A 13,792-nucleotide genomic window follows, 5' to 3' on the forward strand; every position below is an offset into this window, starting at 1 on the left:
TGTCCCCATAAAATTTGCTACATTAAATACTTTTTACCTATGAACAGTTTTACTTATAAAACAAACAAACAAACACAACAGTAGCTCCAGCTTCATTCTCTCTCTTTTAACTCCTTTCAGTTACACCAAAAAGTAATCCATTGGTTTTATTGGTTCTCTGTGGCCCCAAAGTGTAGATGCTTGCCCAATTCTTTTCTTTGGTTTCCTCGTCTCAGATAAACAACATACTCCCTTCCTTGGATGTTTAGAATAAAAAGCAACCAAATTTAGGTTCTGTTGTCTGAAGCACTGATGCTGGCAATGCAGCTTGCATTTAATAGGAAGGGCGTTGCAGGTTCATGTGATCTCAGAGCAAGCGGAGCCTCTGAGTTCTTCTTGCCTCCTAAGGGTGCTGGGCAGAGTACAAGCCCTCAACAAATATCTGCTGAATAATCAATGAGTCTAATCCAGAGGGTTCAAACTGTTCTTGAAATTGCTCAGTGGAGATACTTCAGAGGTCTCTGCAGAGGGAGGGAGTGTGAAGAGACCAAGCAGATGGAGCTCTTCCCAGCAGCTTGGCCTTCAGTCAGATGCAGAGAACTGCAAAGATGCTGAGACGACAGCCTGTGGCTGGTACTTGATGGAATATGACGCTGAGCTATTGGGGTCAGGGTCTAAGATGCCATTGAGTAACAATGTTGGTCTCTTTCACACTCATCAACGTGAGGCATTTTCTCTTTCTTTCTTTCTTTCTTTCTTTCTTTCTTTCTTTCTTTCTTTCTTTTTTCTTTCTTTCCTTCCTTCCTTCCTTCTTTCTTTCTTTCCTTCTTTCTTTCTTTTTCTTTCTTTCTTTCCTTCTTTCTTTTCCTTTCTTTTCTTTTCTTTTCTTTTCTTTTCTTTTCTTTTCTTTTCTTTTCGAGATGGTGTCTTGCTCTGTCTCCCAGGCTTGAGCACAGTGGCGCAATCTCGGCTTGAACCTCCACCTCCTAGTTTCAAGGGATCTTCCCATCTCAGCCTCCTGAGTGGCTGGAATTACAGGCGTGTACCACCACGAACGTGTGGCATTTTCTAGAAATGCAATTCAGCATCAGAAGGCCAATTTTCTGCTGATCTTAATACAAGTTTCAATTAAACTTTCCAACTGGGAAGTGGGGTGGAAAGTTAGAATCACTTCAAAGAGACCCTCCTTGCTAAGTTAAAATTAGTTGTCAAACCCATGCCATCATTGACCACCATAGCCACTGCAGAAGTTTCTGTCTTTTCTTATTATTTTCCTTCACATTAAACCTGTTAATCTGGCCTTGAAAGTAGATAGTGCTCAGAACTGCTGTGATGATCACTTCTGCTCTCTTAGGGGCAGGCAGGATACAAGCACTCTGCCTCCATTTTCGAGGTCAGCCCTTCCCAGTTTCTCCCTGAAACGGCTTGGATGGCAGCAGTCAGAGAAAGAAGATGCCAAAGTTGTGCCACCCTGTATTTTTCTCCAGACAAAAAGAACCAATAGGATGTGTAAGATTGGCGTGGTGAGTTGGCAGGCAAGCAGGAGACCCAGGAGAGCCGATGGTGTAGCTCCAGTCCGAAGGCCAGCAGGCTTGAAATCCAGGAAAAGCCAATGTTTTAGTTCCAGTCCAAAAAGAGGAAAAAGCCAACGTCTCAGTTGGAAGGTAGTTCAGCAGAAGGAATTCTTTCTTCCTTGGAAACGGGTCAATTTTTTTGTTTTATTCAGGCTTTCAACTGATAAGATGAGGCCTACTCACATTAAAGAAGGCAATTAGCTTTACTCTGCCTACTGATTTAAATGGTTTTCTCATTCAAAAACACTTTCCGCAGAACCACACAGAGTATGTTTGACCAAATATCTGAGAGCCCATAGCCCAATCAAGTTGACACATAAATTAACCATCATAGGTCCAAACCAGGATTTCATATTGTCTTTAGTATTGGCTAACACTTACTTCCAGTCCACTAGGTATGGGGCACTTAGCTGGGTCATAGGGATGGTAAGAAGCATAAGATACAATCTCTCCCCTTGAGGAATTCGTGATTTATTGATAACAGTCCTCTAAAATGTTTTGTGATTGATGACTGTTCCAAGTAGTGGCCATTATTTTTTTGGAACCTCACAGCCATCCTGTGAGACAGGCAAGGGAGATATCCTCCCCACGATGCAGATGAGGAAACTGAGATTTGGAGAAGTGAGGTGAGTTGGCCAAGAGCTCAAAGCTAATGTGAGGCAGAGCTGGGACATAAAGCCAGGCTTTCTGATTTCACACCACTTCTCCTTTAAAACTTAGTCAATTCTGCCAAGAATTTACACTTCTCTGTCTGCCAGTTCCTCTGTCAGCCCTTGAGGAAGGGCACTGTCACTCACACCCTTCTGGTCCCTCTTAGCAGCGCCCTGCATGCAAGCATTTGGTCTGCATCTATTGAACAGAGCTGCTGATAGTCTCTTTCTCTATTCTGCAAGTGACCTGTGAATAAGATTACAGGTCCTGGAGGTTATTGTTTATTGGATAGACTTTCCGTTTTGTGAGATTAAAAAAGTTCTGGAGGCTGGGTGTGGTGGCTCATGCCTATAATCCCAGCACTTTGGGAGGCAGAGGCAGGTGGATTGACTGAGCTCATGAGTTGCAGACCAGCCTGGGCAACATGGCGAAAACCTATCTCTATCAAAAATACAAAAAATTAGCTGGGCATGGTGGCACATGCCTGTGGTCTCAGCTACTCAGGAAGCTGAGGTGTGAGGATCACTTAAGCCCAGGAATTCAAGGCTGTTGTGAGCTGAGATCACGCCACTGCACTCCAGCCTGAGTGACAGAGTGAGACCCCATCTCAGAAAAAATAAAAATGTTCTGGAGATGGATAGCTCATATGGATGGTGATGACGGTTGCACAACAAGGTGAATGTGCTTAATACTACTGAACTTTACACTTAAAAATCATCAAAATGGTAAATTTTATGTTATATGTATTTTACCTCAATTTAAATAAAGACTGCAGGTACTGGATAAGCCATTTCTTTTCATGATTGATATAGTTGGTCCAAAAAACATAACAATTACCAATCACAGATGCCATTTAGCTCATCAGCTACAAATATTTTGTGTTCTTCTCGTGCTAACACACTTGTAGACGAAAAGCTGGTGGGGATATGACCCCTGTACCTTTTAGTTAGGGAGACCAGACTAATACAAAGGAGCATGCAAGAGTTAACGATATGAGATAAAATGTAGCAAATTTAGTGTTAAATAAGTAGTAGAAATAAGAAATGCTTGGACATTTAAAATACCAAATCAACTTGGCATTTATTTAGCATCTATAACAATATAGGAATTCTACAAAATTTTAAAAGGGCAAAGCATATAATTACCTTTGTTTTGAACTTTCAAGTGGTTTCCATTTAGATTCAACTTTAGAAATCCCCAGTTCCTAGGACGTGAAGCAGTTGATGGCTAGAATTTGGCCTGATTGGGCCCTGGAAGCTCCTGGGGTATTTGTTCATGAGATGATCGCCTAATTTTTGTTCCTGGGTTCCTTTTGTTTACTTCCTGGAAGTAGTTGATCAGGATGCTAACAAAGGTTCACTTCATGACCTCTCTTCCATAGGATAAAAGGAAGTGGAGGCTGGACGCTCACTCGGCGAATAGACGACCTGTGGGAACTTCATCCGTCCTTCGACATCGTGGTCAACTGTTCAGGCCTTGGAAGCAGACAGCTTGCAGGAGACTCAAAGATTTTCCCTGTGAGGGGCCAAGTGCTCCAAGTTCAGGCTCCCTGGGTGGAGCATTTTATCCGAGATGGCAGTGGGCTGACGTATATTTATCCTGGTATGTCCCATGTAACCCTAGGTGGAACTAGGCAAAAAGGGGACTGGAATCTGTCCCCAGATGCAGAAAATAGCAGAGAAATTCTTTCCCGATGCTGTGCTCTGGAGCCCTCCCTCCACGGAGCCTGCAACATCAGGGAGAAGGTGGGCTTGAGGCCCTACAGGCCAGGCGTGCGACTGCAGACAGAGCTCCTTGCCCGAGATGGCCAGAGGATGCCTGTAGTCCACCACTATGGCCATGGGAGTGGGGGCATCTCGGTGCACTGGGGCACTGCTCTGGAGGCTGCCAGGCTGGTGAGTGAGTGTGTCCGTGCCCTCAGGACCCCCATTCCCAAGTCAAAGCTGTAGATGACATAAAATGACAGCAAATAGACTGAGAGACTGTTGATCAAAGCACAGAATAGGTTCAAATGACTTTTCCACTGCATGTAAGTTTAATTAGACATTTCTTTGTTTTCAACATTAGAAGTGGTATAACATGTAAGCCGAGCACAGTGGCATGCCTATAGTCCCAGCTACTTGAGAGGCTGAGGCAGGAGGATCACTTGAGCCCAGGAGTTTAAGTGCAATCTGGATAATATAGCCAGACCCCACCTCTAAAAAAACCAACAACAACAAAAGAAACGATGCAACATGTAGGCTTACTTAGGAAGTCTACCATTGATGACATAGGGCATAAAGCTCTATTTTTTGTTAAAAAATACTTCTTATAGAGTAAAATTTCTTTAGAACTGATGTCCAAGGACCTATGCAGATTTATATGAGTGTTGGAAGCTATAGAGATTTTGATATCATTTGGCTTGTAAATCCACAGGTAGAGATAATGTATGGAAAACACTGAAATCACTGTCAATTGTAGAGCTGCCTGTGATCTTCTTAGGTTATAGCCAAGTCAGCAACATAATTCCTCTAAATAAAATTACATGGTGCTCATGCAATGCAGGATTATTACGTTTAATTGAAGACAAAGCATGCTTGTTCCTATTACTGGCGGCAACCTTTTCCTCCCCTCAGCTGGTAATGATGGTAGGAGACAGAGATGAAGCTGCCTGTGGATGTCATATCAATTCACTAGCTGCCTGGGGTCAAACACCTAGGGGTTGTACATTCCATTACTGTAAATGGTTGAGAGCTGGTTTGCGGTATGGTTGGCTTAAGCATTTTTGAAGATGAACAGCATGTGCAGCCAAAGAACTAATTTGCTAATTAAGGTGAAACAATCATCCTGAATGAAATATAATCAGAGTATTCTGCAGTTTGTTAAGAAGTTTTGGGGAGGAGGGGAATGTGTCTCACAATAAAATGAGTTGCAATTGTTGAGCTAAATGAATTGAACCTGTTTTTTGACTGAGGCCTACTCAGAGCCTTTAATGTGTGCATGTGTAATGTGAATCCTCTCGAGAGCTTGGGTGGATGGAAAAGGACGTACTGGTATTGAGGTAAAGAGGCTTGAGGAGGCTGGGCACGGTGGCTCACGCCTCCAATCCCAGTACTTTGGGAGGCCGAGGTGGGTGGATCACCTGAGTTCAGGAGTTCAAGACCAGCTTGGCCAGCATGGTGAAAGCTCGTCTCTACAAAAATACAAAAATTAGCTGTGCATGATGGTGGGTGCCTGTAATCCCAGCTACTCAGGAGGCTGAGGTAGGAGAATCGCTTGAACCCAGGAGATGGAGGTTTCAGTGAACTGAAACACACCATTACACTCCAGCCTGGGTGACAGAGCAAGACTCCATCTCAAAAAAAAAAAAAAAAAAAGACTTGAGGAGAAATGGCTTTAATTTTAATTTTTGGGGAAGATGACTTCTGTTAAATGATACAGTGAGTTCTATTTTGGGCATCCTAAGTGAGATGTAGGGTTGCCAATGAAGAAAGTGTGGGAAAGAGAAAGCTCTCAGCACAGCTACAGCTTTACTGTTGTGTTCATTCAGAACTTGCATATGATTTTGTTTGCAGAGAACATTCTGCTGGTAGACAGTGAGAGAAGAACCCACCAGTGTTTTATGCAATCATAATCATTCCTTGCAGTATTAACATTCTCAAGTAAAATCAAGTGTGGGCTCTTTTCTATAGACTTCCACCAGGGGGTGGTGTTGTATCAGATTCAGATACATTGGTACATTCAAAAATTTAGAAATGACTAGAAATAAAAATGGATACCAAGTATATATAGTGTGTGTGCTTCTTTTGAGGTTTTGGAGTTTATATACCCCAAGTGCAACTCTTCTGAATTCTAAGTATTTGAGAAATGTATAAGTTTAGACAGACTGGAAACACACATATGTATCATACATAATCTGTGAAAAATAAAAGGTTATGATAAAATGGCATTTTTTAAAGAAGGAAATAATTTTTTAGTAGTTAAAAATAAAAATGAAGGCCACAGTTCAGAATAGGTAGAATTTCAGTCATTTCGAGGCAGCTTTAAGTGTACTTCTTTGTTCACTACGCCTGTGGTTTAGATCCTGTGGCATTTTCATTGTGTGTGGTGGCTCACCTTCTATGACCTTTGCCTATTTGCTACTCTAGTTCAGCTTCACTCTGCATTTTATATTTCTAAAGTGCAACAGTACAAGAGTGCAAGATTGGAGGCTTCTTGAGAAAGTGGTCGTGGCTGCATGCCCTGATTTGATTTTCACTAATTGCTAAATATTTGTTCGCAGTGTCTCTGAAATATTATTCATTTTGGTCAGTAGCTGCCAACCTGGGCTGCACCTTAGAATCACCTGGGAAGTTTTTAAACAATGTTGACGCCCAGCAGTGCTTTATGAAATTAAAATCTTTGGTGGGTGAGGCGGAGCTGCTGCATCAGTGTTTACTTAAAGCTCTCCACGAAGTTCTGAGAGCCAGGGCTGAGAACCACTGAGCACTCCTTCCCTCCTCTCCTTCTAGGCCCCCGCTGCTAGCATCACCATCATCCTTCCCTTCCTTCCTCACTAGCTTGGTGCATGGAGCTCAGAGGGATGTGCTCACTCAGGCAAGTGTGTTCTTAGGCACTTCTGGGCAAGCTGGCCTAGAAGAATTAGCTGTCTCCCAAAGTAGCTCTTTAGAAATACTGGAACCACCTTGGTAGCTATCAGTCAGCTGCTCCAAGACAGCTATCTGTCTTTATCTGAAAGACAAGAGACTGAGTGTACAAATGGACAATGGCTAGACCACATATAAAAATAGAACTCTGGCCCACAAGCTGCAGCAACCTGCCCAGGAAACCAATTCCCTTATCTACAATAAACAACACAGGAAGCCAGCCTCCTATGTGAGTATATCGGACTTGCAGGAAGCCAGATTGCTATCTCTAGAAATAATCCAGAAAGATAAACAATAACTTCTGTAACAATTCGCACAAAATGGCCAGGACTTTATTAATAACTGATAGCATCCCTAATTTTTGCCCCCACCTCTAATTTAGAACAAATCAGAGAAAAAAAAATATTTGCCCCCACTTCTAACTTAGGACCAACCACATAGGATGTTCTGCTTCTAGTTAACTCGCCTGCAGTGAGGACGTATATGAAGTCTTCTCTTTTTTCTGTTGTGAAGCTTTCTCACTCCTCTGCCTACCTTTGGATCTCTGCCAAATGTAAGTGTGTAAGTGTGATGGGCTGACTCCCTTGCTATAGTAAAATCTAAAGAAATAGGCTTTGTCTTTCTCATTTGACTGGTGTATTAGTCAGGGTTCTCCAGAGAAACAGAACCAGTAGGACATATGTAGATACATAGAAAGAAATTTCTTATGAAGGTTGGCTCACACAATTCTGGAGGCTGAGAAATCCCGTGATGTGCTGTCTGCCCACTGGAGGCCCAGGAGCGCTTGTGTAGTTCTAGTCCAAGCCTGAATGCCTGAGACCCAGAGGAGCCAGTGGAGTAAGTCTGAAGGCCACAGTGCTGAAATCCAGGGACAGGAGAAGACAGATGTCCTAGCTCAAGCAGAGAGCAAATTTGTCCTTCCTCACTTTTTCTTCTATTCAAGCCCTCAACAGATTGGATGGTGTCCACTTACATTGGTGAAGACAATCTTTACTTAACTTACTGATTCAAATGCTTATCTCTTCCAAAGATATCCTCATATATACACCCAGAAAGAATGTGTTGCCAGCCAGCTGGGCACCCTTAGCTCAGTCCATTTGACACATAAAATTAACCATCACAGCTGATCTTCATTTACTTCAAAGATTTCAATGTTTATATAAGTTGAGGTCTTCCTGGGTAATCGGTGCTACTGCCTGAGAATAGACTGCTTTATTTTTTCTTTCTTGTTTTCTGTTTCAGAACATCTTTTATTTTTTTCTGAACATGAAGAACAACTGATTTCCTTCTTAAATCTCTGCTTTCAAGTGTCTGGCCTTTGTGACTGAGTGTCTGCCTGCTGTGTCTGTGACCCAGAGGAATGAGGCTGCTTTGAGCCCTGTCAGTGCCACCGTGTGTTTCTTCTGCAGGCAAAGGTTATGCACAAACTTTTAGGATTTTTTTTTTTTTTAACTTTTGGGATTTTACTTGCTTAGGAAGAAAAAATGTTAAACAGAAAGGCCATAGCCCAGTTGGACACAGTTGTATAGAAGAAAGGCTATTTTTAAAAATGACATATATTCTTCTTTTTATTGAATAATGCATTCAAATCAACTGATATTTGAACCAGTTTTTCTCAATCAATTAAAAGCTTTTGGAAAAAAGGAAGAAAAGGATGGTGGAACATGTGTCCACTGGGAGTTGTAGTTCTTAGAAACCTGTTCCAGGACTTATATAACTTGTCAAATATTTGAAATAAATGCAGCATTTTTTTATTTCTCTCGTTTTTCTTCTTAAGGGTGTGAATGACGGAGGCACATTTGAAACCTGCTTCCTCAGGATATCATTCACTCAAGAAAAGCCAATTGAGATATTTAAGTGGTCCCTTTCTTCTTGAAAAATCTCAGCAGTTTTCCACCAGGCCTGGGGGTTTTATTATCCTAAGTGACTTTGCTGCCTATAAATCACAGCCCTAAGTAGCCAAAGGGAATGCGTTAACCAGATCTCTTATAAATATAACCAATGTTTCTTCAATTATTAGCAGAACAATTGACTTCCATCTACTCAGGGCACCTGTCAACCTGGCCTGCAGCCATGATTCCCACAATTCCACCTCCCAGAGACTGTTCCCCTTGAATTATAATTTTTTTATCCTGGTGTATGTTCTATGGTAGGAGTCCAGGACCCAATTTTTCATGTATCCCAGTATTTCTCTTCCTTGCAGATCCAAGTCGTCTGGCAATGGAACTCAACCATTGTGATTGAAACTCCATGGGGTCTTCCTGCTCTGCCCAGGACTCCTTTCCTGGGAAATCTACTCAGACCTGGAAGATTCACTGTGTGGGCAGTGTCCCTCAGGCCCTACCTCTCTGGTCACAGCTTATTGGATCAGAGGAAACTGTCAGGTTTAGGCCCCATTGTAGGTAACAGAAACCCCCTAAATATCTGTTTAAACAAGCTGGGCATGTATTTCACTCACATAAAAGAAGCCTCGATATAGGCAGTTTAGGGCTGTTGTGAGGTCTCCAGTGGTCATCAGTGATCCAGGCTCCTTCCAGCTCATACTATGCTATCTCAAGGGTGTGGCCCTTGTGCTCGCATCCAACATGGCAGTCAGAGCTCCAGCCATCACATCATTATATCCACCCTCCAAGGACACTTCCTGGAAGGTTCACATAACATCTTTGCTTGTATTTTACTTCATAGGATTTAGCCCCAGGGTTACACTGAGATTCAAGGGAAACTGGGAATGTAGTCTTTTGTCTTGGTGGCAATGTAAAAGTTAGGGTTTTAGTAGGCTCTGCAAAAGTATCAAACTATAAATTGAGTTAGGTCAGTGTTTGGGCTCAGAAACTGAAACCCCAGAATATGGCACATTGACATGCTGAACTGAAGAAGTCTCGAGGTCTGTCTGACCTCCTCTACCCCAATCCTCTGTCTCTCCCAAAGCAGGCAGAGTACCATATTTGGCCTGAGGACTATATTTCACCTTATATTAGACAATAAGCTCCGTGTAGTCAGGGAGATGTCTGATTTAGCACTTTATAGCCAGCTCAGGCACCAAGTCTGGTACTTACTTGAATGACTAGGTAAGTGAACTATTAATGCAACATCAATGGATAGATTATCCCAATTTAAATTTGATTTTTTTTTAAAAAAAGCAAGCCCCATTCAACAAGCTCTTGTTTTGGCCTGCTGATTGATTTTCCCTAAAACTGTAAAAATCTATCTACTACTAAAATTTCACAGCTTGAATATACCATTGAGATTACATTCATGGCCTAGATTCTCAGGCGGCTGAATTATCAAACCAGCTAGAAGGAACAGGCTGTAGGAAACTTTCTTGGGAGCAAAGCCAGCATGTATGTGCCTTCACCCAGGTCTGCATATCTTCCTGGCACTACTCTACTAAGCCATGAAGTAAGGTAAGAGGGCCTCTGGTAAAGGAGAAGCTGAAAGCCATGTCTCTTCCCTGTTTTCATGCCTTCTGCAGTCTCTAGGCCTGTCGTACCTGGGATTTGGCTACTGCCACAAGAGAAACAAGATAATAGATTTTTTTCTTTATTTCTTCTAAAAAAAGTCAGTGCAGAACTTGCACATTCGTTACAGAGGTATACATGTGCCATGGTGGTTTGCTGCACCTATTGACCTGTCCTCTAAGTTCTCTCCCTTCAACCCCCACCCCTCAACAGGCCCTGGTGTGTGACGTTCCCCTCTCTGTGTCCATGTGTTCTCAATGTTCGACTCCCACTTATGAGTGAGAATATGCGGTACTTGGTTTTCTGTTCCTGTGTTAGTTTGCTGAGGATGAAGACTTCTAGCTTTATCCAAATCCCTGCAAAGAACATGATCTTATTCCTTTTTATGACTGCATAGTATTCTATGGTGTATATGTACCACATTTTATTTATCCAGCCTATCATTGATGGGCATTTGGGTTGGTTCCATGTCTTTGCTATTGTAAATGGTGCTGCAATAAACATACATGTGCATGTGTCTTTATAGTAGAACGATTTTTATTCCTCTGGGTACATACCCAATAATGGGGTTGCTGGCTCAAATGGTATTTCTTGTTCTAGATCCTTAAGAAATCACCATACTGTCTTCCATAATGGCTGAACTAATTCACATTCCCACCAATAGTTTCAAAGCATTCCTATTTCTCCACAGCCTCACCAGCATCTATTGTTCCCTGACTTTTTAATAATTGCCATTCAAACAGGCATGAGATGGTAGCTTATTGTGGTTTTATTTTGCATTTCTCTAGTGACCATTGATTATGATATTTTTTTCATGTTTGTTGGCTACATAAATGTTTGCTTTTGAGAAGTGTCTGTTCATATCCTTTGTCCACTTTTTGATGGGGCTGTTTTGTTTTTTCTTGTAAATTGTTTAAGTTCCTTGTATTTCTGGATATTAGACCTTTGTCAGATGGATAGATTGCAAACATTTTCTCCCATTCTGTAGGTTGCCTGTTCACTCTGATGATAGTTTCTTTTGCTGTGCAGAAGCTCTTTAGTTTAATTAGATCCCATTTGTCAATTATGGCTTTTGTTGCAATTGCTTTTGGCGTTTTTGCCCATGCCTATGTCCTGAATGGTATTGCCTAGGTTTTCTTTTAGGGTTTTTATGGTTTGGGGTTTTATATTTAAGTCTTTAATCCATCTTGAGTTAATTTTTGTATAAGGTGTAAGGAAGGAGTCCAGTTTCAGTTTTCTCCATATGGCTAGCCAGTTTTCCCAGCACCATTTACTGAATAGGAGATCCTTTCCCCTTTGCTCGTTTTTGTCAGGTTGTATATGTGTGGTGTTATTTCTGAGGTCTCTGTTCTGCTCCCTTGGTCTATATGTCTGTTTTGGTCCCAGTACCATGCTGTTTTGGTTACTGTAGGCTTGTAGTATAGTTTGAACTCAGGTAGCATGATGCCTCCAACTTTGTTCTTTCTGTTTAGGATTGTCTTGGCTATATGGGGTCTTCTTTGATTCCATATAAAATTTAAAGTAGTTTTTTCTAATTCTGCGAAAAATGTCAATAGTAGTTTGATGGGAATAGCATTGAATCTATAAATTACTTTGGGCAGTATGGCCATTTTCACAATATTGATTCTTCCTATCCATGAGCATGGAATGTTTTTCCGTTTGTTTGTGTCCTCTCTTATTTCCTTGAGCAGTAGTTTGTAGTTCTCCTTGAAGAGGTTCTTCATATCCCTTGTTAGCTGTATTCCTAGATATTTTATTATCTTTGTAGTGATTGTGAATGGGAGTTCATTCATGATTTGGCTCTCTGTTTACCTATTGTTGGTGTAAAGGAATGTTTGTGACTTTTGCACACTGATTTTGTATCCTGAGATTTTGCTGAAGTTGCTTATCAGTTCAAGAAGCTTTTGGGCTGAGATGATGGGGTTTTCTAAATATAAAATCATGCCCTCTACAAACAGAGGCAACTTGACTTCCTCTCTTCCTATCTGAATACCCTTTATTTCTTTCTCTTGCCTGATAGCACTGGCCAGAACTTCCAATACTATGTTGAATAGAAGTGTTGAGAGAGGACATCCTTGTCTTGTACCAGTTTTCAAAGGGAATGCTTCTAGCTTTTGCCCATTCAATATGATATTGGCTGTGAGTTTGTCATAAATAGCCCTTATTATTTTGAGATATGTTCCATCAATACCTAGTTTATTGAGAGTTTTTAACATGAAGTGATGTTGAATCTTATCAAAGGTCTTTTCTGCATCTATTGAGATAATCATGTGGTTTTGTCTTTGGTTCTGTTTATGTGATGGATTACATTTATTAATTTGCGTATGTTGAACCAGCCTTGCATCCTAGGGATGAAGCCAACTTGATTGGGCTGGATAAGTTTTTTGATGTGCTACTGGATTTGGTTTGCCAATATTTTACTGAGGATTTTCTCATCGATATTCATCAGGGATATTGGCCTGAAGTTTTCTTTTTTTGTTGTGTCTTTTCCTGGTTTGGTAACAGGATGATGCTGGCTTCATAAAATGAGTTAGGGAGGAGTCCCTCCTTTTCAATTGTTTGGCATAGTTTCAGGAGGAATGCTATCATCTCCTCTTTGTATTTTAGTAAAATTCAGCTGTGAATCCATCTGATCCTGGGCTTTTTTGAGTTGGTAGGCTATTAATTACTGCCTCAATTTCAGAGCTTGTTATTGGTCTATTCAGGGATTTGACTTCTTCCTGGTTTAGTCTTGGTAGGGTGTACGAGTGCAGAAATTTATCTATTTCTTCTAGATTTTCTAGTTTATTTGCATAGAGGTGTTTATAGTATTCTCTGATGGTAGTTTGTATTTCTGTGGGGTTAGTGGTGATATCCCTTTATCATTTTTTATTGTGTCTATTTGATTCTTCTCTCTCTTCTTTTTTATTAGTCTAGCTTGTGGCCTATATATTTTGTTAGTTTTTTCAAAAAACCAGTTCCTGGATTTGTTTACTTTTTTTTAGGGTTTTTTCATGTCTCTATCTCCTTCAGTTATTCTCTGATCTTAGTTATTTCTTGTCTTCTGCTAGCTTTTGGTTTAGTTTGCTCTTGCCTCTGTAGCTCTCTTAATTGTGATGTTAGGGTATTGATTTCAGATCTTTCTAGTTTTCTGACATAGGCATTTAGTGCTATAAATCTCCCTCTTAACCCTGATTTAGCTGTGTCCAAGAGATTCTGGTATATTGTCTTTTTGTTCTCATTGGTTTCAGAGAATTTCTTGATTTCTTCCTTAATTTCGTTATTCACCCAGGAGTCATTCAGGAGCAGGTTGTTCAATTTCCATGAAATTGTGTGGTTTTGAGTGAGTTTCTTAATCCTGTGTTCTAATTTGATTGCACTATGGTCTGAGAGATTGTTTGTTATGGTTTCTGTTCTTTCACATTTGCTAAGGAGTGTTTTACTTCCAATTATGTGGTCAGTTTTAGAATGAGTGCCATATGGCACTGAGAAGAATGTATATTCTGTTGATTTTGGGTAGAGAGTT

The 13,792-nt window shown here is 41.0% G+C and overlaps 1 protein-coding gene across 5 annotated transcripts in view; it reads left to right on the forward strand.

Annotated features, from left to right (window-relative positions):
• The window catches only part of DDO (D-aspartate oxidase), a 28,084-nt gene extending 19,502 nt beyond the window's left edge, over nt 1-8,582 (forward strand). For 3 of the 5 annotated variants that reach the window (XM_023205842.2, XM_023205843.2, XM_031935570.1), the window contains one exon: nt 3,586-4,738. In XM_023205842.2, the coding sequence (XP_023061610.2) occupies nt 3,586-4,153 (568 nt within the window). In that variant the 3' untranslated portion in view covers nt 4,154-4,738. Of the gene's footprint in view, nt 1-3,585; nt 4,739-8,071 lie in introns of those variants that run through there. The other 2 variants (XM_031935569.1, XM_031935571.1) reach the window with 1 other exon arrangement.
• The last annotated feature ends 5,210 nt before the right edge of the window (nt 8,583-13,792 follow it).

This window comes from Piliocolobus tephrosceles, chromosome 5, assembly GCF_002776525.5.
Source record: "Piliocolobus tephrosceles isolate RC106 chromosome 5, ASM277652v3, whole genome shotgun sequence".
Taxonomy (NCBI): domain Eukaryota; kingdom Metazoa; phylum Chordata; class Mammalia; order Primates; family Cercopithecidae; genus Piliocolobus; species Piliocolobus tephrosceles.